We start from the raw sequence: 25,630 nt of genomic DNA on the forward strand, positions 1-25,630 counted from the left end.
CTAAACCCTGAGAGGAGGTAGTTGGATGAGTTGAGTTGGTCTGCCTCTAATTACTGCTTATTTAATGTGATTGTGAATTTTAATATCATTAACACGATGAGGGTTTCTGAGGCAAATAGGAGTGGTGCCTGCACAGTTGGCTTCAGCTGGATCCCTTGCCATTTGTGTTCTTGGCTTATCTCATTCTGTGGTTTCAAGACTGTGAAGGCTCAGCAGTGCCTTCCCTCCTTATCTTGTCTGTTTCTCCACACATCTTCCCTGGGTCTACTAACGTAATGGTTGGGTAGCATGGATCATTGTATATCTGAATATCTTTCTTTTTACCTACATAAGCTGACATGTCAACTTAAAATATTTTTGGTCACAACCCACTTCCTTTAAAGTTTAGCTCACTGAAGTTTTTTTTTCTGGGTTTAGTGTTTTGGAAAAGTGTAAGGGTACATTATCCTCCTAAATTCTTGCAAAAGCTCTGCCCTCATGGAATTTACAGTCCAAAAGAGAAAAAATAAATGATTTGTGATGAAGAGTGCAATATGCTTTGCATTTGCAAAGTCTTACTTTTCATAGTCTCCATCATCTTCATGAGATTTGGGGAGGAGGAAAGGCTCAGCCCACCCTTGGGTAATAGAAGTCACTCTGTGCCAGGACAGGAGTTAGGGAAAAGTTCCCAGATAGAAGAATTCACTGTATCTTGGCTCCTTGTGAAAGCAACCCTGGGCTAAGACTGAGCCTTGATTTCATTCTAGAAATTCCTGTTGGTTTTCACAACTCAACTGACTATCACTTTATGGTCACCCCCAGGGAGCTAGATGCCTCCTTAACAGGCCCCACCTGGTTGGTAAGCAGCGAAATTAGTTTCCTTTCTACATGCCATCTAGTGACTGACTTAAAAGTTGTTGCATCTCCATTCCTAAGAGCTCTGCTTTTGAATTGTTTTGGGATAAACCTGTCTCAAGCAGGGAATCTCAGCACTTTATTTCTTTTCAGTCCTTTAATCCTAATGCCAGGGCCTTACTCATAAAGCTTCGTAAATCTGTGGCCACTGAAATATCCTCTCTCCACCTGCCAATAACTTCTTAAACACACATTTTTCATGGAAATTGTTATTAGCCAAGCTCTTCTCTGCCCTCTTTAGGGACACATCGCCGTGCAGATTCAGCCAGGTACTTGTGGGTTCGGTTGATAAGACTGAGAATTCCTCGTTCCTCAGTTTCCTCGTTTGTAAAAATCGAGCTTGTAAAAATGGTATCTATCTCACGGCTTTGCTGTAAGAATCGAATGAAATAATGCACACTCACTTGCACAAAACCCGCTATATTATTATTACATTCTACTTTAAGACTGAAAATGATGCAAAAAATTGTTTGCAAATTCAAGCCAGATATCGTGTCATGCTTACTAGAGAATCGCTCATATTAAGTCAAGCACCCCTCTTAGGGCTGCAGGCTATAGGAACAGTTTCTACTATGAGCGTTATCCACCCACCCCCTCCACTTTGTGTGTCTGGGTCTCCAGATTTCATTATAAAGAGGCAGAGCCCATCAGAGAACTTGATCGGCAGCCAGGAACGGTTTTTTCCTGCTCTGGTCCTTTGTCAGGTCTTTGTTCCGCCCCTGGCTACACTCTAACAGAACCACTTACTGGCGATTCACAGGAGGGGACCGGGCGGCAGGGCGGGGCGGGGCCTGCGGGGCGCGGGGCCGGGGCGCGGAGCCGGCGCAGCGATTGGGTTCACCCGGGGGGCCGCGCTGCGCGGAGTGCCAGGCTGCGGGCGGCTGCAGACCTGGGAGCGGAGACCGGCCCGCCGCCCCCGACGCCGCCGAGCACGTCAGCGGCGCGCAGCCGGGGCTCGGAGACCGACGGGCAGAACGACGGGCGGCGGCTGCGGCGACCGCGGGACGGCGAGAGGCACGCGGCGGGAGGGGACCGGAATCCGCAGTCCGGCCGCGCCATGGACGGCAACGACAACGTGACCCTGCTCTTCGCCCCTCTGCTGCGGGACAACTACACCCTGGCGCCCAATGCCAGCAGCCTGGGCCCCGGCACGGACCTCGCCCTCGCCCCTGCCTCCAGCGCCGGCCCCGGCCCTGGGCTCAGCCTCGGGCCGGGTCCGAGCTTCGGCTTCAGCCCCGGCCCCACTCCGACCCCGGAGCCCACGACCAGCGGCCTCGCGGGCGGCGCGGCGAGCCACGGCCCTTCCCCGTTCCCTCGGCCCTGGGCGCCCCACGCGCTCCCGTTCTGGGACACGCCGCTGAACCACGGGCTGAACGTGTTCGTGGGCGCCGCCCTGTGCATCACCATGCTGGGCCTGGGCTGCACGGTGGACGTGAACCACTTCGGGGCGCACGTCCGCCGGCCCGTGGGCGCGCTGCTGGCAGCGCTCTGCCAGTTCGGCCTCCTGCCGCTGCTGGCCTTCCTGCTGGCCCTCGCCTTCAAGCTGGATGAGGTGGCCGCCGTGGCGGTGCTCCTGTGTGGCTGCTGTCCCGGCGGCAATCTCTCCAATCTTATGTCCCTGCTGGTTGACGGCGACATGAACCTCAGGTACGGATCTGTCTATTCCTTGGGCATCTGTCTCATCCCAGACGCGCGTTTACGGCCGTGGGCTCACGACGAAGGACAGAGGCAGTGGAGGGGTTGGAATTAGGCGTGGAGGAAGGAGGAGAAAAGGAGAGGAAGTTGATGACGCCCGGGCTTTAGAAGTCAAGGCCGACCTGCAGGTTGTGCTGCTAGGGGAGCAAGCTAGACGGCGAGGGGGCTGCTCCAAGGCTGGGATTCCATGCGCAGCGCGGCCCTTCAGCAGGGTCCCTCGCCGTCCTCCCCGAGCGTCGGGGTGGCAGCGCAGGTCGTTGTCCAGTGGAAGACAAAGAGATGGGGGAGTCTGAACTAGAACTCGCCGGCAACGTAAAAGTAAAATAGGGCTACTGGCCCGTCAGAGAAAGTAATCTCACATAGAGTGCAGGATTGTTGAGTTCGACCAACAAGTAGCAGTCAGCAGCTTTACCATGGCTTACCTTGCAGGGGGCTTGCAAGGAAGAACGTTCCTTCCCCTCAGAATCATCCAGGCTCAATAGACTTTATAATGTCGAGGGCAGCAGTACCGAGACAGGGGGCTTGTTTTTCCTCCCTGCCTTGGGTTCATAATTCCATCGGTGTTAGACGTGCTGCTCTCTTGGCACTCTCCTCGGATGTAGGTTCTGCCCAGACTTCAACCCCGGGACTTGCAGTCTCCCCGTTCCACCTCTACTCAACATACAAGAAAAAGGTTAGCTGGCTGTTTGACTCAAAGCTCGTTCTGATTTCTGCACATTCCCTTTTCTGCAGCATCATCATGACCATCTCCTCCACGCTTCTGGCCCTCGTCTTGATGCCCCTGTGCCTGTGGATCTACAGCTGGGCTTGGATCAACACCCCTATCGTGCAGTTACTACCCCTAGGGACCGTGACCCTGACTCTCTGCAGCACTCTCATACCTATCGGATTGGGCGTCTTCATTCGCTACAAATACAGCCGGGTGGCTGACTACATTGTGAAGGTAAGGCCCCCTCTTCCCTTTCCATACTAGCTTGGAGAGCCCTTGATCTCTGACCCACAGCAGAAATGTTAGGAAGTTCGGAGAAGGCGGAAAGGAAGAAAAGGACTTGGAAGTAGTTGCATGGATAAAATTTTTTTTAAAAAGTTTATGCTACAAAGATAACTTCCACTTTTGGGATTCCTAGAATGATAGCTTTAATTAAGACACAGCTTAATCAAAACCAGAATAAGAGAACTATCAGTACTCATTGGAAGGAAACAGATCATAGCAGGGTGGGGAAGATGACAGTGTAATTAAATGGCAACATATTTTCCACTAGTTGTATATAATTAAACATAAAAGCAGATTAAATAAAATTACTTTAATAGAATTGGTGCAGTATTTTAGAAATGCATGGCTATCTTTTCAAAAATGGAACTCTAATTCTGAGAAACTCTGTAGTAGGTTCCTTTAACATTTTATTAAATTTTTAAAAGTAAGTTGATACTAATAGGACAAAAAGTAATGGAAAAGTTACATTGTAGTAATAGAACACACAAAATATTGGCTTTAAAGCACAAAATAAAATTGGGTCCTGGATAAATAATGGAGGTTATGTTGACCTTACTAAATGTGTTTCTTTTTCTTTCTCCATTGCAATATTTTATATGGCTTCTAAAGCTAGTGAAAAGATAGGGGATTTCTATAATTTGTGCAATATTTCTCCTAAGGCTTTGATTTTTTTAAAAATGAATGCTTTCTGTAGCAGTAGAGATTTTAGTAGTTTAGTAGATTCTAGTAGTTGACTGGAGGAAAAAAAATCTTTGTAAAATTAAGCTGTCTTTGAAAATTCAAAAACAGTAGCAAAAAAGAATAAACCATGACCAGGATGCTGACTTCCGGTAATTAATCAAATAAAATACGTAACTATTACTGCAAAATGCACAGGCAAATTCCTTTAGACAAATGAAGAGAAAAAGAGCCACCCTAATGTTTCAATTATGTAGATTCAAGAAGACATAATCTTTTGTTTTACTTATTTTCTAAAGTAATTTGATTATATAGAGTCAGCTTTTATTAATATGAAAAGTAGAGAGTTCTTTTCTGTGCATATATCCAGCCTTGAGTAAAAGAAATCCTGCTCCATAATACACATGTATATGTGAATGTAAAAATGTATGTGTACATGTAAATATGCATATATTAACACCTGTAATATATACTCATAGATACTCTTGAGATGCATTAAGAACTTGTTAATCTTAATCATTAAGCTAATGCTATTAATGTGATGGCATTTACTATAAAACCTTAGGAAGTCTAAGAGAAAGTCAATCAAATGACCTATTTACACACCCCAAACAAATATATTTAATATAAATATATTAATAAATTAATATATTTAATATTTAAATATAATAGACATAAGATTAGCTACCTTTGAATTTAAGGTTAACCTAGCCCTATTCTTTAATTAACACACTATTAAGAAACGGTTTATATAATTGTTACACCTTTGCAAACACTTCAAAATGAGCATTCAATGTCAATGCTTGCCCAAATGATTTAAAATAGTTCTAAGGGACTTTGGAGCCAATATTTCAAAATGAAGAAATCAGACTGTTTGTCAGTGCTTTCAATGTGACATACTTTGAAATGGTATGCTTTTACATGTAATAGCTTGGTTTCTGCCAATTATGCATCTGTAGTATCTGTACCTTATATAATAATTATTGCAGCATCCTCTAGGGTAGAATTTGTGACCAGCTCAGATAAATTTTAAATAATTTTTAAGAGTGTAGAGTTATGCCATTCCCAAAGACTGCAAAAGGGATATCCCAGCTATCCAGGGAACCAGAAGCAACATTTAAGCTGTTCTCTCTGGATCTAGTTTCCTTTCCCTGCCCACTCCTCATTAAAAAAAAATAAGTTAACTACCAATATGAAGGAGAACTAGGAGAGGAATTTTTAGATTTCCGCCTTACAATTCATACAGACTGTTTTATTTGAATGAGTGAAATGTACCAGTCAGAACATCAAGATGACACGTTTTATACAGCAGTTGTACTGTATCCGAAATCCATCTACTGTAATAATACCTAAGCATCATTAGAGACTTACAGATGGGAGGTTTCTCATGAACAAATAAAAAAGGGGAAAGTTGCCAAATTGCAAAGAATTCTTCACATATTTATTTACATTTTTCTCTCTTACATAATCTAAGAGTAGGTAATTGTTTCAATATTGCAAGCAATCCTCTGCAGTATATTTTGAGGGTTAAAAAGATCACACACTGAGCTTCAGACATTTTAATCAAGTTTCACAAGTTTTAACTCATGTAAAATGAGAACTAATTTCTTATGGAAAACACGGGGTTCAGTTCAGGGAAAGTAAATATCCACTTGTCTGCTCTGATGATCAGACCATACCTGGGGTATTAGGTTCAGTTCTAAATGCCCTGTTTTTAAGCGGCACATTCACATATGAAACACATGCTCAGAACAGTCAGGATACCAAAACAAAGTTATGTGATGGAGGTTTAAGTCTGGGGATGATCTGCCTGAAGAAGAGTAGCCTTCCCCTGATAACCAGTTTTTAAGCTTTTGAAGAGCTGTTTTTCAGAAAAAAAGCTTTTGAAGGCTATTTTTTTTTTGAAGAGCTTTTTTTTTTTTTTTTTTTGTGAGATGGAGTGTTGCTCTGTCACCCAGGCTGGAGTGCAGTGGCGCGATCTCTGCTCACTGCAACCTCCACCTCCCAGGTTCAAGCAATTCTCTGCCTCAGCATCCCGAGTAGCTGGGATTACAGGCATTCACCATCACACCTGGCTAATTTTTGTATTTTTAGTAGAGACAGTGTTTCACCATCTTGGCCAGCCTGGTCTTCAACTCCTGACCTCATGATCCACCCACCTTAGCCTCCCAAAGTGCTGGGATTACAGGTGTGAGCCACCGCGCCTGGCCAGAAAAGCTGGGTTTGTTTGTTTGTTTGTTTGTTTTTTGTTTTTGAAGAGCTGGTCTCTGTCGCTCCTGAGAGCCTATATCCAACTCAATGGCTAGAGGTTATAGAAGGCAAATTGTCCCTCGACATAAGGACAGGCCTCCAGACAATCAGAGCTGCCCAGTGTGGCTCTGGATGCTTCCTGAAGAGGTGGCCTGCCCATCTTCAGAAATATTCTGTCAAAGGTCTCCGTTTTGTGTTGGAGAGCATACTAGATGGGTGTTTTCTTCCGTGAGCTTAGGATTCTCTCGCCTGAGTTCATCTTCAACCATCTCATTGTAATTTTCTATTACTAGGTTTCCCTGTGGTCTCTGCTAGTGACTCTGGTGGTCCTTTTCATAATGACCGGCACTATGTTAGGACCTGAACTGCTGGCAAGTATCCCTGCAGCTGTTTATGTGATAGCAATTTTTATGCCTTTGGCAGGCTACGCTTCAGGTTATGGTTTAGCTACTCTCTTCCATCTTCCACCCAACTGCAAGAGGACTGTATGTCTGGAAACAGGTAGTCAGAATGTGCAGCTCTGTACAGCCATTCTAAAACTGGCCTTTCCACCGCAATTCATAGGAAGCATGTACATGTTTCCTTTGCTGTATGCACTTTTCCAGTCTGCAGAAGCGGGGATTTTTGTTTTAATCTATAAAATGTATGGAAGTGAAATGTTGCACAAGCGAGATCCTCTAGATGAAGATGAAGATACAGATATTTCTTATAAAAAACTAAAAGAAGAGGAAATGGCAGACACTTCCTATGGCACAGTGAAAGCAGAACATATAATAATGATGGAAACCGCTCAGACTTCTCTCTAAATGTGGAGATACACAGGAGCTTCTATCTCGCTGAAATATTGCTTCATATTTATGGCCTGTGGTAGTGCACATGGTTAACATAAAAGATAACACTGGTTCACATCATACATGTAACAATTCTGATCTTTTTAAGGTTCACTGGTGTATTAACCAAACGTTGTCACAAATTACAAATCAATGCTGTAATATAATTTGCACCTGGAATGGCTAACGTGAAGCCTGAATTAAATGTGGTTTTTAGTTTTTACCATCACCAATTTATACGACTGTTGCAAATACAGAAACTATTAGAAAACAGGGTCTTGGAAATGTAGAATTTTGGCGCACTATGAGGAAAAACAAGCTATCTTTGTAAAGCATAATTGAGTTTAATGTAATTGTTGTAAAAAAAAAAAGTGTGCTTGCTCTACTTAAAATTCCTCACAATGTTGAATTTTGACCTGTATTCAGAAGAATTCCAAAACAGGTCAGTTAAATAAGGAAATATAGTATTTGTCAAACCAGTATCAGAGAAAAGTTACATTAATGTATTTGATTACTTGATCTGGTATCTACTTATTAATGAATAATCAACATTTTTCTAGTGGACAAGCCATGTTCTTTTCGACTGGTCTTCTGCATTTATGTAAACACACCCCAAATCAATTTATCTTTTGTAGGAATGATTTGGTTGGGAAATTTTTCAGAACCGCTCTGGAGCAGAACAAAACGGTACCTCCTGGTCACCACTGGAACTGGGGGAAGGGACACGCTCCAGGGGAGAAAACAATTCGCCTAGATGAAGATCCCTGGGTGGTTCTCCATGCACTCGCCGAGGGGGCTCAGTAGGTAGCCTCTTAGAGCAGCTCTGAGATTAAACTTATCATCTGAGTTAACGGGTAATAGACCCAGAACAGTTCCCAAACCTTGGCACTTTCGCTCACTTAGCCAGAGGCACCCGGCCTGGCCTCGGCTTCCCGGTGAGGGAGCGGGGGTGGGGGGGATGCGCAGGCACCTGGAACAATCAGGGCACCGGGAGAAGCCGGCTCAGCTGATGCCGGTGATGAGTTTCTCTCATTGAAATCCTCCTCACCTCGGGCGCCTTGGTTCCCTTACGGATCAGCCCTTTCATCACAAAGAAAGCCCTCTTTCCAGATCATCTAAGGGTCATTGTGCCAACATCCGGGCGTGGAGAGTTTCCGTAGGGAGAAGGACGAAGAGGGGCCCCCTCGGCGGGGACGCGGGCCGGTGGCTGGAAGGGCGTGGAGGGCGGTGCAGCGTGCGAGCCCCCGCCGAGGGCCATCCCCGCCTCCGCTCGGCCGCCCGGGCAGGTCGCCTATTTAGGGTGCGGCGGCGGGCGGGAGCAGTGCGCCCATGGCGGCCCTGGGGGACGAGGTGCTGGACGGTTACGTGTTCCCGGCGTGCCCCCCCTGCTCGTACCGGTACCCATACCCCGCGGCCACCAAGGGCAAGGGCGCGGCGGGCGGCAGCTGGCAGCACCGCGGCAGGGGCTGCCTTCCCGCCTCCTCCCCCTGCTCGGCGGGCGCGGCCTCGTCGTCCTTCCCGGGCTGCGGGCGGCTGACGGCCGCCGAGTACTTCGACAGCTACCAGCGGGAGCAGCTCATGGCTCTCCTGGCGCAGGTGGGGCCGGGTCTCGGGCCGCGCGCCCGCAGGGCCGGCAGCTGCGACGTGGCGGTGCAGGTGAGCCCGCGCATCGACGCCGCGGTACAGTGCTCGCTGGGGAGGCGCACGCTGCAGCGCCGGCCCCGCGACCCCGAGCCCCCGGCCGGCCCCGGGGCCGAGGGCACCACGGGTGGCGGCTCTTTCTCCCAGCAGCCAGCCCGTCGAGGCCTGGAGCAGGGCAGCCCCCAGAACGGCGCCCCGCGGCCCGTGCGCTTCCCGCGCACCGTCGCCGTGTACTCGCCCCTGGCCTTGCGCCGTCTCACCGCCTTCCTGGAGGGGCCCGGGCCCGCGGCGGGCGAGCAGAGGTCTGGGGCGTCGGACGGAGAGAGGGGGCCGCCGCCCGCGCGGCTTCAAGGCCCAGAGGAGGGGGAGGTGTGGACTAGGAAGGCGCCCCGGCGGCCGCAGTCCGACGACGACGGCGAGGCCCAGGCCGCAGTCCGAGCGAGCTGGGAGCAGCCGGCCGACGGTCCCGAGCTGCCGCCGCGAGAGGCCCAGGAGGGCGAGGCGGCTCCGCGGTCGGCGCTAAGGAGCCCGGGGCAATCTTCGTCGGCGGGGAGGGCCCGAGACGGCGGCGACGGACGGGAGGCGGCCGTCGCGGGAGAGGGGCCGTCGCCACGGAGCCCAGAGCTGGGCAAGGAGCGGCTGCGCTTCCAGGTAAAGCCTAGGGCGGTCAGGGCACAGGGGAGCCCGGGGGTGCGGGTGTCTTCCTTGGGCCTGGCCCTGTGACTGCTTCGGGCACTCGGAGGTGCGGCGCTTCCCTAAGCGTGGGCCACTTCCGTATTTCCGAGACAGCCAATGACCGCGATAGGTGTCTTCCTTGACAGCACAGTCTCATGTCCCCGACATCCAGACTTACTCGTGGCGGCTGCTCCACAGGCTGGCCAGGGCGACGCCCTTGGGACGTTCTTATAACCCACATATTTGCACTGTAAACCTCGCGCAGTGGGCGCATAGGCCAGCCCTGACCGCACGGTTGGATTACCTATCAGTAGGCACAACTGCACTTCGGAGCACTTGCCGGCTGGAGAGTCGATTCCCAAGGATCCCTCTCCCCCATTTCCGCACTGGATGTGGCAAAAACCCTTCAACTGCTGGGATTCTGGTCAGCAATTCTGATTTCTCCTTTACGAGTTTCCAGGCTGTTGGAAAGCTGGAGCTCCTAAAATGCCCCTTCCTAGGAATTTGCTTTGCTTTTAAAAAGCACCCCCAACTCAGAAATCCAATACTGCGAAAGCGTTTGGACTGCTCAGTGTTGCTGCCCGAGGGCAGCAGGCTGAAACTTTAAAGGGCTGGGGCACGCAGAGGGCAGTTGTGACCTAGCAGAAGTGGAAAGGCACAAGAGGTGGTAAGAAGCCCGAGGGAGTCCCTCGCGGTCTCTTCCACGGCCACCACAGGCTGGTATTCCTTTTGAGGGGCGGGGTTGGTGGCGGTAGGCTGATTGTGCGAGGAGTGAATCGAGAGGCCAGGGCTTTCCAGCGTGGCTGTGCAGGAGCTGTGTGTGATCTTAGGCCAGTCATAACCTTCCTGGACTTAGCGCAGTCTCACAGGTGAGCAGACTGAATTAAGTGCTCCCCAGAGTTCCTTCCAATTCTGAAAGGCTAACTCTAAAAACGTGTGTATAACTGCTTGCTTACTGGGAGGGAAGAAGGGAAGTTTAAGTAACACTACTTTTGTTCATATTGAATATGAATTATGGCTTACGTACGATTTAGGTTCCTGGCACTACTGTTTGGGAATTAACTAGCAGCATGAAGAATGTGATCTTGGATGAACCTTTAAAGTTCCTTAGATGTGGAGTCTTATTTTTCTTCAGCTTAATACATGTGTGCATAGTCTTAAGATCAGGCTTTATCTTAAAAGGCCTCCCTACAGAATCCCAAACTTTAGAGAACTGTTTATTATGTCCCTACTTATTCGTTTATCAGCCAGCCTTATGAACTGAGTTAATCTGGTATATGAACTCTAAGGCCCATACTTGCTTAATTGTTTGACTAGGCTATTAAGCTCACTTAATTACTGTATTGAAGAGGCGTACCCAAACCTGACCTGCTTTCTTTCATGATCTGAAGTTGCCAATTTCAAATATCAAGTAGATCCTTCCCAACGTCTGAAATGAAGGATAATTCAGGTGTTATGTTGGTTAAATTGACATATCCTGTTGTTCAGTTCTTAGAGCAGAAATATGGCTATTACCATTGCAAGGACTGCAACATCCGCTGGGAGAGTGCTTATGTGTGGTGTGTACAGGGAACTAACAAGGTAAGAAATACCAGGTAACTGGCATCTTCTTGCTGAAAGTGTCAAGGCGATTTTAAGTTTATCCTCTTTGTCATCACAGGTTTACTTCAAACAGTTTTGCAGAACTTGTCAGAAGTCTTATAACCCTTACCGAGTGGAGGATATCACCTGTCAAGTAAATCAGATGTTTTGCATTTTGTCTGACCTGGGCAGTCGTCGAGGGTTTTTAGTATAGTTTGAGTATACTTCCAAAAAGAGGCTAGGCCCCCAGACCTTAGGTTTCAACTGGCTTTTGTTAGGAGTGGTAGAAACAATACTCAGCTGGGAAACGGGGCCTTGGTGTTAGCTTCTTTCTGGCCTTGCAAATCTTGCTGTTGTTAACCTCTTCTAAAACTGTTAACCTCACTTTTGCAATATGGAAGAATACTTGTCTTACTTGCTACTTAGTCTGATGTATAAGAAAATCAACAAAAACATGCTTGTCAGCTAACATGAGGTAGTCAAGGTTGACTGTTTTACCGAAACGCTTCTTATGAAGCACAACCTTAAAGTACTTAAGCACAGGGGGTTAGTTTGTCTTGCCTGAAAGCTCACAAAGGGACAGTTTAAGATAAATCTAAGTTGTCTAGCTTTATGGGGAGTTGACTATAATGGTAAGCAAGCAATATGTTAACTAAGCATTGCTTAAGCGCTTGCTTGCTATTAACTGTGCTAAGGGACTTAGCTAATATTTAAGAGGAAAGAAGTGACTACATTCGCCTCTTATCACACAGCTAGCTAATGGAGTCTGAATTGCCAGTTGAGACAGCCTAATCAATACACTTGACCCACGTTGGATATTTAGAAGCATTAACACCCTGGGGTGGTGGAGAGAAACTAAGTATGGAAAGCCACTTAGAATCACTTAGATCAGGGCTGGGCACGTTTCTAAAAGAGGATGCCTTAACCACTCTGCTCTTGGTGTTCATTGTCAAATTCATCCCTGACTTGTTCTCTACCCTTCCTCTTAAACAGTTGTTGTAAAAGAAATTTCACAATTCATGATTGGATCTGATGCAATATAGCAGCACTACAGCATGGTTAAACACCCACTATTCCTAGCCCTGTCATTGCTACGTAGGTAGGGATGTAGGGGGAAAACAAGATTACTATGGGACCTTGCTTAGAGCACATTCATTAAGTACTTGAATGGACTAGAAAAATGTTGAAGTCCTAGGAAATCACTAAGGGTTTATCTTCTGTATGCCCTTCTGTATTTTTTTCCCCCAGAGTTGTAAACAAACGAGATGTTCCTGCCCAGTAAAACTTCGCCACGTGGACCCTAAACGGCCCCACCGTCAAGATTTGTGCGGTAGATGCAAAGGCAAACGCCTGTCCTGTGACAGCACTTTCAGCTTCAAGTACATCATTTAGGTGAAAGTCAGTGTTGCTGTGCATGCGCTAATGGAGTAGACGAGTGAGCTTTTCCGTGCCTCTCCTCTCCACCTCTCCCTTCTCAAAATACTTCATGAAAGGCAGTGTATTCTGAAAAAGCCTTCAAATAAAGGTATTGCAACACGATTTATACATTGCATAAAATCTGTCTTTGAAAATAAAGTTTCAAGAGCGCTTGTCTTGTGCTAACAGTCTGGGCCTGTCACTTCACCTTTATGAATGCTTGCTGATGGCATAGAGTGGGCCAGGCTCTGAGTTAGGCTGCAGCCACTTGGAAAACAATTTAGGGGGGTGCTTGTAGACGAGGTCTACTTATTTAGGCAGGTCTGGAGGACTGAAGCTTAGAAGGAAGTTAACTGAATAAAAAGCCGCCTAGCGATCGCGCCACTGCACTCCAGCCTGGGTGACAGAGTGAGACTCCATCTCAAAAAAAAAAAAAAAGCTGCCTAGCTGTAACATTAAGGCATTCTTTTGGGAGAGGTGGAGGCAGAGCCATTTATTGGTTGCATGAGACCGTTGGAGGTTAACGTTGAGTAAGAATGCTGAGTGGCGGTGATGGGGTAGGTAAAGGCTTTAGTGTCCAGGTGACCTTAGGAGGTAAGCTACTAGGTGGAGGGAGGCTGGGAAAACTAACCTGGCTCACTAGTCAGTTACACAAATGTGGCAAAAGTGGGGCTTGGAACAGGGTGGCTGTGGGCAGCTAGCTGCTTTTAAGACACTGAATAACCTATCAAGTAGACTTTGTGTTTCTTCAAAGCCTTTTTTTTTTCTTCTTTTTTTAAAGTAGGCCTCCTAAAATGCACTTAAAGATGTCAAGTTAGAGGTGTAGGCCTTAGCTTTTGTCTTCACTGACTTAGTGCTAGTCGGGATGCCAGACTCTAACTGCGTCTAGTAGCTTCTCATGACAACACTGAGGCCCCACTGCCAGAATGTTCCTAGTTGAGGATGGGACTGAGTTTAGAGCCTCAGGTGCATCTGATGAAATTAAAGGTGTAGTATTGGTTTAATTACAGAAACCATATAATTGGAACCATGTGCTAATTATGCCTCCAATTCTCTAACATCCCACTTAAGTGAACCCCTTACTACCTTAGGCCATAGGACTAAGTCTTAACATCTTGGACACTTGTTAAAAGGGACCAAAGTGGGTTTGAGGTCTCCATAGAATCCGTATCTCAAGGGGAAAGGCCCACCTGCATCAATGTGGACAGAGATGGTGCGTGTAAAATGCAGATTACTGGGCACCTGTCCTACCTACATTTAATAGGCGCCCCAGCTGTTGCTAATGGAATTGAAGCATGAGAACCTGTGCTCGGTAGAGAAGAGATGGCATCTCATGGAGCTTCCAGTAGAGTGGGCAGATGGCCACTAGTTTTTATATAAATGTAAAACTGAGGTTCTGACCTGTGATCTGCTTATGTGCCTCTGCAGTAAGGGACCTGACTTAAGGAGATCAGGGAAGCCCTGCTTAAAAGAATGATACCTCAGCTAAGCTCCAGTTCAAATGAGTCGAATGAGGCAAAAATGGAGAGGGGAAAATTTCTAGATTAGGGCAACAACAATCTGCAAAAGCCCTGTGGTAGAAAACAACCAGGGGGAGGCCACACTGTGAGAATACTTCGGAGGACATGCCAGGTGAATCTAGCAGCGCCAGACTGGAAGGGTGTTTTAGGCCTTCATTAGGAGGATGGTCTCTACTGGAGTGCAGGGGCTACTCACAGGCATTATCAGGGAACACCACGGCCTCAAGCTCCTGGGCTCAAGTGATCCATCCTCCTGGCTCCGCCTCTCAAGTGGCTGGGACTACAGGCACTTTGCCAGGCTGCACTAAAAGAAGGTTTTAAAGGTATGGTGGGGATAGTGGGGCATGGTGGCATATAGATTAAAAAATCACTCCAGCTGTACAGTGGATACCTGTAGATAAGGAGACTCGCGGGGACCTGATAAAGTGGTGGCAAGGCTAAAGAGAAATGACAAGAACTGGTGTGGGTAAAGGCGATGTGTTTTTTACTGGTTCAAACATGTTCCTGTTGATTTGGTTGGGGGCAGGTACAGGGGTAGGAAACCTATTTGTACTGTGGCATGCAAGTGATACATAATGTGATCAATAGTATTTGCTCAATGAATGAGTGAATTACATAAATGTACCTACATTGAGTCCTAAGAAAGAAATTTTCACTGGCTATTAATATGGTTACGTTGTTCTTTAATATTGCTTGCCATTAATTTTCCTAACATAGCAGCTAACCCTATTTTTCAGTTGAGGAAAGTGAGGATCAGACTGTTTTACTTAGGGTGGGTGGGCATGCAGATATTCAACAAAGTGGCACAAAAACATGCCATTCAGGTTATGATTACATTCAAGCAATGAAAAGGCACTGCCAAACTCTATGTGTGCAATCCAAAAACTTAAAGATGTGAATAGATTTTAAGTTGAGAGAGGTTAGAAGGAAATACTCCAAGATGTCTCTGGGTATCAAGAGAAGTAACTGTAGTTTTCTTCATATTTCCTTTATTTTCTAAAGGAACCATGGATTACTTCAAAAAATTAGGGAAAAAATGCTATAAAATACCAATAAATGGATTTTCATACTGTCTTTCTCCTTTTGTTTAGGTTATCCTGGTGTTTTATGTGAGCAGTATTCACTCACAGGCCTGGATGAGGAACCTTACTACTCTGCCCTTGAGTCTTTTCCAAGAAAGCATGTAATGATTTCCTAAATTTAAGGGAGGTTATGTGTTTTGCCACATCCTCTATTTTACATCACTAAAAGTAGAAAATATATTTTAAAATAAGAAATCCTGTGGTTTTGTTTTAGAAGCAGCATGAAGAAACTGCCAGATTGCTGCTTTTGCTGTTGTCTTATAAGCGTACTATTTAAAAATGATAAATTTAGTGGGCAAAAGAAAAAGGCTGTATGTAGCAAAAACTGGGCTCCAAATGGAACTAAATCAGGTAATAAATTAAGCATTGGAATATATTTGTTAATAAATGCTAACTTGGGATTCAGAGGCTGAGGAGCAGAGAAGTGTAGGTTGGAGGAAAATGCTGTTGCAGAAGGCCATCCTAATGAGTTTGTTTGCATCTTGCTTGCTGCAGGTATATTCATTTTTATTATATTAATAGACTTAGTTACATATAAATAAACACAAAAAGCAAATATCAACTGAAAGGTTTGGTTGGGTAGTCAACTAATTTTGTTCTTTTCTAAGGCAATTCAAGAAGGTAACTATTTGAAAGGTTTCTAAATGATGCACACTGTAATCATTCATTCTTTGTTAAAATACAACACAAACCAACAGCTACAATGCTTTTTATTTTTAACAAAAAGGATGTAAGGAGGGTGAGAAAAACAGAGGACAGTAAGATAGGATGTAAAGTGTGATGTATCTCTGGACACCATCCCTCTCTGCCTGCCCCACACCCAAAAGTTTTAAATAATTTAAAGGATACCACTTACAGTACCAGAAACACCATCAAAATAATTGTCTTTATCAGGGTCAAAAAATACAGTGATTATGAATGAGCCGTGACCAGTTACGAAATTTTACTGGAAATGTAACCGTGGTCAGCAGTCCAATGGTGTGCACAGTGCCTTCAATTAATGCACTTGAGCATACGTAATTACATTTCTAGCAGGGTCCACACCCCCAAGAAAAGGTAAAGCTAAGCATTTCATTTCTACATTCTAAACTCTGGAATCACAGAGCCCAGTTTAAAAGAAAAGTCACAGTGGATAAGAGATGTATATAAAAAATACAAGGTGTTTCTTTCAAATCAGGAGTTGTGGGACTACATTCTTTTTTTTTTTTTTTTCTTTTCTTACAAAATGCGATTTTAGAAAAGGATAGAGACTCCAGTTCATGTTATACTACAGACTTAGACAGTGAATAAGTATATTGCATGTTTTGGTAGTCAGTCTTCAGGCTTCCTTTCATTTCCCCTAGCCCCAGGTTTCTTTAGGGTAAAGCATGTGAGTCCTGAATAAAGGTACAAAAATGCATTTGCAGCTCTTGTCTTGAATTCTGCAGACTTCAAAGCCTGCAAGTCATATATTCCATCATCAATGACCACAATTTTTCTTTAGCTTTGTACACCTATTCTTGTATAACAGTGCATGGCACAAATGTACAAGAAAATAACTGGTTTTAGTCTCTACAGTTTCTATATGGAGTAAAATAAGTTAAAACTTTTCTAATGAGAATAGCTGACAGGCAGCATACATCTTTATTTTACATTTTAAAGTCTCTGCAGGCATCTACTTTGGTTAGTTATCAACAATTGTAACATAAGCACTGATCAGAGAACTGAGCAGCATTCCAATAACGTTAACAGATATATTATTTCTTTTTGAAATACTGGGAAAGCCCAGTTTTAAAATATTATTAAAATGTTCTAACATTTACATACTATGAAGAGTTAGATCTAATAAAATAACATTTCTTCAAAAATAATCTTGCAGTGCTCTTTTAGGCATGCTCTGAGACGTTATCACCAAACATCCATACCTTGAAAATATGACTATCACATATCCATACATCCCAACTCACACACACATAATTCCTTATACAGACCAAAAAACAAAAAAACCCAAACCCTTATCCCACATACTGAAAAATCAATGGTTTTTGCAAACGAGTCTTGATGCGTACAGCTGACTGCATGTTCATGTGGATGGATGATTAAGCATCAATTGCAGGTTAGGTTTTCAACTGCTAGAAATCCAAGCAGCTTTGCAGGTCTTCAGCTAAAATGAAACAGCCTTGATTTCAGCCTCATTTCACCTGCTTTTGGTTGTTTCAGTATTGGAGGCCATTATTGCAAACATTCTTGGAATTCTTTTCTTTCCCCAGAAAGTAATGTATTTGTAGGCATCACTTTTAGCCCTTTTCTTTTCACGTAAGTTAAGTAATTAAAAAATTCCTTCTTCATACAGTTATTGTGGGAGATATTGGCAGCTGTTAAAATATCAGATGTTTTTTTCTTTCAGATCTTTGTTTTTGATACAGTTTGACATTAGTTACACTAAAAAGTAGATGCTGCCAGAAAATTATCAGTGAATGCAAGGGTCCATAAAAGGTGCTTGGTTAATATTCTTCATCATCTTCAGTTTAGTTTCTTTCCTAAAGGCCTGAAGTGTCTCAGAATCCAGTGCTCACCATATTTCCCATTGGTTTGGCCTGTGCTAGAAGTTGGTATGATTGCACCATGCGTAGAGACTCTCTTATTTCCAGATTAAGTTCCATCAGTTTGTAGTTGGCTTCTGACATGTCCAGGTTAGAGCCTATAACTGCAAAGCTTCCTGTCTGGCCCAGCGTCTGATGATGGAAATATATATGTAACAGTGTCTGTACAGGGTCATCTTCACAACTGCCAAATATATCACTGGGCCAGAGAGATCTGAAAATACACAACAGTTTTTCAGTTCTGAGACTTAGGCAATAGTTAAGACTAACTCAATTTAAGTTAAATACCTATAACAACAACATTTCCTTGTGAATAACATGATCTGTTTTAATATTTGAGCAAATATTACTCAAAGTACCACCTGAATTCACTTTCAAAGTACCATCTGAAAGTGAAAAGAAATCTAAAATTGGTATCATTTCAGTGGCAACTGTTAAAAATACTCATGTTTTTCTTTTACAAAGACATGATATGGAAACAGCAAATTGAAAATGAAAACCTAGTATTACTAAACTTCCTGTCTAATTTAAAGGCATCACCTTTAAATCCCGTCACGTTTTACCTGAAAGCTTTGACTTGTGCTACAGCTGATATAAATTCCTTATTTTTCAAAGTTTCAATTAAAGAATGAATGGCAGTTTCTATAGTAGTTTGTGCAGCTTTGGAAATGTCAATTTCTTCGTTTTCGGAAGCGGACTCAGCTTCTTTGAGGATACTTTCCAGTTGGGCAAGTTCCTCTGACATGTTGATGACCTAAAACAAATACATCTTTAAGGATCTATTCGTATGTTTGGTAACAAAAACATTTAGTTGGCTACAAGAATATACCTGATGGCAGTAGCATTGTTGCTCTTAAAGATTATTTTAAAATGTTTGTCTTGGAAGAAAGGGCAGTTAATATTTCAAGTACTCCATTCTGTAGGAGCAAATAAATTCCACCAAATAGTAGTCTTGAAATTAAATGTTCTTGATAAAGCAACAAGTTATAATAAACAAATGTCTATATTGGTTTTAATATTACTACATTTTGGATAGTAAAAGTACGTTTACTGTTATGGGGGATCATGAAAACTATATAACAGTAAAGTCTTTAGATTTTAAAAGATTATTTACCCCAGGGTACTTTTATATAAAAAATAAATATATATATATTTCTTTTTACAGATTTAATGACTAAGAAATTAAATCATTTCCCCAGTGATAGTTTTATTACCAGCAGACGACAAGGGGGGAAAAGACTAAAGTTAGCATCTTTGAGGCTATGTATTGATTTTCAACATTCAAAGTGTTTTTTAACATGTTTTTTCTTGTGTGCACTAATAAAACTATAACAATGTGGGCTGGGCACGGTGGCTTATGCCTGTAATCCCAGCACTTTGGCAGGCCAAGGCAGTGGGTCACCTGAGCTCAGGAGTTTGAAACCAGCCTGGCCAATGTGGTGAAACCCCGTCTCTACTAAAAATACAAAAAAGTTAGCTGGGTGTGGTGGTGCACACTGGTAGTCCCAGCTGCTTGGGAGGCTGAGGCAGGAGAATTGCTTGAACCCAGGAGGTGGAAGTTGCAGTGAGTTGAGATCATGCCATTGCACTGCAGCCTGGGCAAAAGAAGGAGACTCTGCCTCAAAAAAAAAAAAAAAAAAAAAAAAAGCTATAGAAATATGAACAACATGTTGAGGGAGGGGGGTTGATGATACAGTTTTATGTCTTTATTGAACTGATGTGCTTTGTTTGACTATTTTGATTTTCTGAGACAGGGTCTTGCTCTGTCACCTATGCTGGAGTGCAGTGCTGCAATCACAGCTTACTGCAGCTTCTAACTCCTGGGCTCAAGTCATCATCCCAGCTCAGACTCTCGAGTAACTAGGACTACAGGTATGTGCCACCATCCCTGGCTTTTACTTGACTTTTGATTATAGATGATCTGTTTCTACTATGGAAACCTTTAAGGTCTTGAACCTTTTACAACTGCTGGATATCTGCTGTCTTATTTACTCATAGGTCCTGACATAGCACATCATTAAAAAACAAATTATTCCTTAACTGAAAGAAAAAAGACTCACTCTAAGTGACTTTTGACTTAAGCTATTTTAACAAGTAATAGATGTATATTTTAAAATTTTTTTAGAATCAGTTACTGATGCCTAATACAACTGAATATTTACCTCTGCTTCATTTTTTATCGTATTTACTTGGTTGATAAGTTTACAGTAGGCCTGGAACAGAAGCAGCAATTGAAAATGCAATTTGTATAATCTTCGGCAGAGCTCCAATTCCTAGAAATAAATAACATTACATTAAATTTAGGTGTTATTTTCTAGACAGCATATTTCCAATGAAAATTTATAGTTAAAATTGTCTTGTCGTTTATTTTTCTGCAGTAAGGAAGTTAATATGGTATGAAGCTGATGAAAGGCAGGTGAAATATGCTTTAAAGACTAAGATTAAAATAAAAACAAATTTCACTGCTGGTTACATAATTCAGTTTTAATGTTAAGCACATTTTCACATTCTACAAATAGACTGTTTCAGCAGGCAATTAATAGGATACTTTAAAAAGGATTCATTAGAATTTAAAACTTTAAATTCATAATTAAAATAATCTACAAATGCAAAGACTTTTGCCCTCATTGAGATGTAGATCTCACTGCATTTATCAACAAATGCTTGATAAAGCAAAGTGAAACCGGATAACCTCTTACCTAAAAAGTAAGAAAAGCTGTCTTTTAAAGTGAGGTCATTTTTCTAAAGAAAACCACTTGGTAATCTCATTGAAATGAAACTATGAAATTAACAACGTGGGCCGAGCACGGTGGCTCACGCCTGTAATCCTAGCACTTTGGGAGGCCGAGGTGGGCAGATCACTTGAGCTCAGGAGTTTGAAACCAGCCTGGCCAATGTGGTGAAACCCCGTCTCTATTAAAAATACAAAAAATGGCCGGGCGCGGTGGCTCACGCCTGTAATCCCAGCACTTTGGGAGGCCGAGGCGGGTGGATCACGAGGTCAGGAGATCGAGACCATCCTGGCTAACACGGTGAAACCCCGTCTCTACTAAAAATACTAAAAATTAGCCGGGCGTGGTGGCGGGCGCCTGTAGTCCCAGCTACTCGGGAGGCTGAGGCAGGAGAATGGCGTGAACCCAGGAGGCGGAGCTTGCAGTGAGCCGAGATCGCGCCACTGCACTCCAGCCTGGGCGACAGAGCGAGACTCCGTCTCCAAAAAAAAAAAAAATACAAAAAATAATTAGCTGGGCATGGTGGTGGGTGTATGTAATCCCAGCTACTGGGGAAGCTGAGGCAGGAGAATCGCTTGAACCCGGGAGGCAGAGGTTGCAGTGAGCTGAGATCATGCCACTGCCCTCCAGCCTGGGCAACAGAGCAAGACTCCATCTCAAAAAAAAAAAAAACAGTTGTGCACTTTGATTTTTTAAATTAAGAAATTTAAAAGGAGATATGTTTAAGAAAAAAGGTGACTGCTAATTTTATGTATTTTAACATCTCACTATTTTAAAAGAACCAACATTTCATGGATTAGGGCTTTGCAAAACTGAAGCACATACTACTTGTAAAGTAGTCCATGAGAAAACATTGCTGGGTCACAAATGGACAAATGGCAGATGAAAACCAGTTTGTCTGGCAAGGGTGAGTAGTCTATAAATCAAGACAGGTCACTTACTGCTAGTATTTCCATTTGCTAAGCAAGAAGGTGATCAGGTCACAAAAAATACAAAGGAAGAAAAAGACCAATAATTAGTGTAAGAAATCATTTTAACTAGGGTCACAGATGTTCCAGGTAAACAGAAGAACATATATTTATACCCCAAAGAAAATTATACAAAGTTATTTCCAGAATAAAACTTTTTAGACATTTACTGCAACGATTCAGGGTGTTTTTAAACACTTTGCCAAATAATAAATTACATTTAGGCTATGACTTATTTCTGTGTAAAAGCTACAATGAATAAAACTGAACTATTGTGATCTTGGTAAATTTGGCTATCCAGGTTTAAAAAAAAAAAACCAAAACCCAACTGTAATAAAACTTCCATTTGTAAACTGGAAAACTTATGATTAGAAAATAAGAAACAAATTAATTACTGTTACTTCTCAGAAAAGAATTGGCTTATAATCGTACATAATAAATACTTATCCATCACCATCAAAAGATTATCTCTAGGGTGGCTCATTCCAGGCTTCCTATCCTTTACTGTCTAATTAGGTCCTACTTTGCCATAACTGGTGCTGAGCCACAGGGTGGAATATCAAAAGCAGATGCATGTTCTAAATTGCATTCCAAATATACTTCAGTAAGTTTCAGAAACTTAACCCGACTAGGTTTGAATCAACATAATGTATGTAAAACACAGAGTAAAAATTTATGAACCATCTTAAAAACTATATGAAAACATGTACAGCAATTTGGATCTGGTCTCTTACGAGGAGAATGACTTCTAACTAAAACAACAATTGTTACACTGTAAATGTATCTTCTAAAAGTCATTCTTAAGCCTGCTTTTCTAAATAGTTTCCTGTGAAGGACTGTTTTTCATAAAGTTTATTCCTATCAATTTAGAAGGGATTTGCTAAATAAGCAAAGGTGAACTTTAGCTCCATGCTGCTTACCATAAATTATGTGGATGCTCATCCAATAAACATCAGTTGAGCACAATCCAAGGTCAAGCATATTCCATATCTAAATTTCTGAGGGTTTAGTTCATACAGTTTATTTCATATGGAAATTAACAATTTGAATTTTAAATACCTTTCCTCACTTCTATTAGCACAAATAAAGTAGAACTGATTCTACAAGCATATACGTATAGCCTCTACTTTGGGATGTAATGGAACATAAACTGCTGATAAAGTTTATGATCGTAATTATAGGAAATAACACAAATGTAATGAATTTTTACAGCTCTGAATTACCAGCAATTACTCTAAATATGCTAACAGTGCAGTTTTTGTGGATGAGTGTGTGTGTGTGTGTATATATATGCACATTTTAAAGTATATTAAAATTTGCACATTCTTTTATTCATCTAACAAATATTTGACTGCTTATTATGCAAAAGACAAGACTGGTACACAAGAACAGATCAAATTGCATAAAAAGGGTCTTCCACCCTCAAAACAGTTGAATATGAAAGGTGAGCTGAAATATAAATGAAAGTGTTAAATGTTCAGTTTCCACTTAGTAGAAAACCTCAAGCTGTGTTAACTGACTTGATCTTAAGATGGATATAATTTTCTTCAAGGTAGAGGGGATATAAAAAAATCACTTAATATAAACACCTAGTTTTTGTAGGAAAAAAGGTTACATTACTTGCCGAAGCGATGCAGTTAAACAGTGGCAAAGACAGAATTAGAACCAAAGGATTCTGGTCTAGGGTTAATTCCTTATCTTCATTTCTTTACATAGATGACTTAGCAGTTTCTTTTTAACATTAGTGCAGGATTTGGAGTCAGCCTGCCTAGGTTTCAATCTTGGTTTCATTATTTGCTGATTTTAGATAAATTAGCTTCTCTGAACCTCAGTTTTCTCATCTTCAAAACCAGGATAATTAGAGCAACTACTTGCCTGAGTTGTAAGGATAAAGAAACTATAGAGGCTGGCAAATAGTTAACACTTAGCGAGTATACTATTATTTTCTCAACACTGCAGTTTTTGCAGAACTTCAACTTTTTACTATAATAGTATAACCTAATAATAGTATAACCTTTACAGACACTAGAAATCTGTAATAATATAACCAAAGGTAGAATATAAAAGACTGGAATTCTGATGTCAAATGGAAATAAATTTCAGTTGATGAATGTATTTTCCCCTGTGAAGCTGCACTTCCATTGGAATAATTTGTAGGCCGTAACTTATCCTCACTTACTACAATGTATGTGTTTATGCATGTGCACCTTTCTAAGAAAATATAATGCTGTTGTTTTCACTGAGCCTTATATTACAGAAAAACATTATAATTTATCCAATTCTAATTTTACCTTTAACATGGATATATTATATCACATTATTCTTAGGTTTGCTTTCTTGACCAATTTATCTAACAGAATAGCAGAATACTAACATGGGACAAATTTTTCTTTAAGAGGTACATGCAACTAAAAGCTGACCTGGACTGTCCAGATATCCATCAAGCTTATCTATTGAATGTTATTAAGCTTCAGTCACAAGCTGGTCGTTCATTTTTATTAAAGTGAATTTTTCATTATGAAACCAGTATTTCATTGAGCTTTTACAAAGATTGTTTTGATAACCAAAATGAAAAGTTTTACAAATATTCTTTATTTTTAGAAATAATCAAATAAGGATATTTGAACACATGCATTGTTTTACCTGATACAGAAAATGTATGTTGCAAAAACAAGAACAAGAAACTTACTTGTGCATCTGTGTTTATCCTATACATGTCTTCTTTGGCACCAAATGTCCTCTTACAATCATCTAGCCACTAAAAATAAGTAACAGTAACGTTTAATATGCACAGTAAAATGGGTAGTGTAACAGCCTGTCCATATACAACACCAAACTTAACTTGAAGTTCTAGGATTGGTTGTAGACCTAGACTTTTATCTCCATTCAAGTCAAATCATTTATATGGAACTAACAAAAGCAGGGATAGCATTAATGTAACAAGAGGCACACACTTGTGACAGCTATACTAACAAAACCCATTCCATTCTAGGGACCTGTGATGTTCCATTTCAGTAAAGGATATTCTTCATTTTGCAGGTTTTATGAAAATCTTTACAACCTATGCCTGACCTTTGTGTAACGTAAGACGGGGAAAGGAAAGATGTGCTTTCCCTCTGATCAATTTAATAAAGACAACTTAGAATTAAGTAGGTCTGTTTGCTTATGAGAAGTGTAATTCTCAGAAGACTAGTGTCAGTTTTAAATTTGTGAACCGGCAAAATCAAGATCCATTTTAAATCTTGTTTTTCTTTTCTTTCTTTTTGGACAGTAATGAATGACAAACATGTTATTTATTTCCAAACAATACTGGATGTAGAAACCAAATGTGGTTTTTCCTTCTCTGGGGGTATTCCTAATGTTGATATAAAAGTACAGGCTGGGTGTGGTGGCTCCTGCCTGTAATCCCAGAGCTTTAGGAGGCTGAGCGGGGAGGACTGCTTGAGGGCAGGAGTTCAAGACCATCCTGGGCAACATAGGGAGACCCTGTCTCTAAAAAAATAAAAAAAAGGAATACTTCAAAAATAAAGTACATTTTCTTCAGCAAAATATAAATAAAACAATAGCACCGTGGTATAGTAGAAAAGAAAGAACGCTGGACTCACAGAATTTCCAAGCTGAAGTAAAAGCTAAGTGCATTCCAGGTAAGCTCCTAGCTTTGGACAGTTTGATATTATCAGTTGTTTTGACTTCTAAGTTCTTTTTTTTAAATTATACTATTAAACAATACAACTAATATATATATATATATGAAATCATTAGGACTTTGAGAAACTCAGACTAGCTGCATTAAGCAGCTACTCTGAAAGTATTTTAGTATTCGACATTTAACATTCTCTATTGTGGCTTATGTTGTACCCACAAAGAATTAAAATTAGACATTTCAGTTATTTCAAAAATGATCTCTTTGACCTTATTTTCCTTTTATTCCAGTCTCTCAGATTTCACTGGCCCTTAGGCTATTTGCTTGACAGCATCTCTGAAGAAAAACATGTTAAGCTTTTAAAGTGAGATACAGCTGATGGCAGCCATTGTCAAAAGCTATCAGTGGATTTCTTTGTATCAGCAAAATGCAGCTGACATCTAACATGG

At 42.2% G+C, this 25,630-nt stretch overlaps 3 protein-coding genes across 12 annotated transcripts in view; 2 read left to right on the forward strand and 1 right to left on the reverse strand.

Annotated features, from left to right (window-relative positions):
* The first annotated feature begins 1,733 nt into the window (after positions 1-1,733).
* On the forward strand, positions 1,734-8,130 carry SLC10A4 (solute carrier family 10 member 4). The gene is made up of 3 exons (XM_004038647.5): positions 1,734-2,541; positions 3,322-3,532; positions 6,805-8,130. The coding sequence occupies exons 1-3, from the start codon at positions 1,952-1,954 to the stop codon at positions 7,315-7,317; spliced, it is 1,314 nt and encodes a 437-aa protein (XP_004038695.1). The 5' UTR covers positions 1,734-1,951; the 3' UTR covers positions 7,318-8,130.
* Positions 8,131-8,566: 436 nt separating this feature from the next.
* ZAR1 (zygote arrest 1) lies at positions 8,567-12,777 on the forward strand. Its single transcript, XM_031010413.3, has 4 exons — positions 8,567-9,633; positions 11,146-11,238; positions 11,318-11,392; positions 12,487-12,777. The coding sequence occupies exons 1-4, from the start codon at positions 8,671-8,673 to the stop codon at positions 12,628-12,630; spliced, it is 1,275 nt and encodes a 424-aa protein (XP_030866273.3). The 5' UTR covers positions 8,567-8,670; the 3' UTR covers positions 12,631-12,777.
* Positions 12,778-15,949: 3,172 nt separating this feature from the next.
* The window catches only part of FRYL (FRY like transcription coactivator), a 281,060-nt gene continuing 271,379 nt past the window's right edge, over positions 15,950-25,630 (reverse strand). For 7 of the 10 annotated variants that reach the window (XM_055385577.2, XM_063705268.1, XM_063705265.1 and 4 more), the window contains 5 exons: positions 24,228-24,296; positions 21,512-21,529; positions 20,001-20,111; positions 18,402-18,592; positions 15,950-18,052 (listed from right to left, as the gene is read on the reverse strand). In XM_055385577.2, the coding sequence (XP_055241552.1) occupies positions 17,794-18,052; positions 18,402-18,592; positions 20,001-20,111; positions 21,512-21,529; positions 24,228-24,296 (648 nt within the window). In that variant the 3' untranslated portion in view covers positions 15,950-17,793. The remainder of the gene's footprint in view (positions 18,053-18,401; positions 18,593-20,000; positions 20,112-21,511; positions 21,530-24,227; positions 24,297-25,630) is intronic. The other 3 variants (XM_063705269.1, XM_063705267.1, XM_063705266.1) reach the window with 1 other exon arrangement.

This window comes from Gorilla gorilla, chromosome 3, assembly GCF_029281585.2.
Source record: "Gorilla gorilla gorilla isolate KB3781 chromosome 3, NHGRI_mGorGor1-v2.1_pri, whole genome shotgun sequence".
In the NCBI taxonomy this organism is placed as follows: domain Eukaryota; kingdom Metazoa; phylum Chordata; class Mammalia; order Primates; family Hominidae; genus Gorilla; species Gorilla gorilla.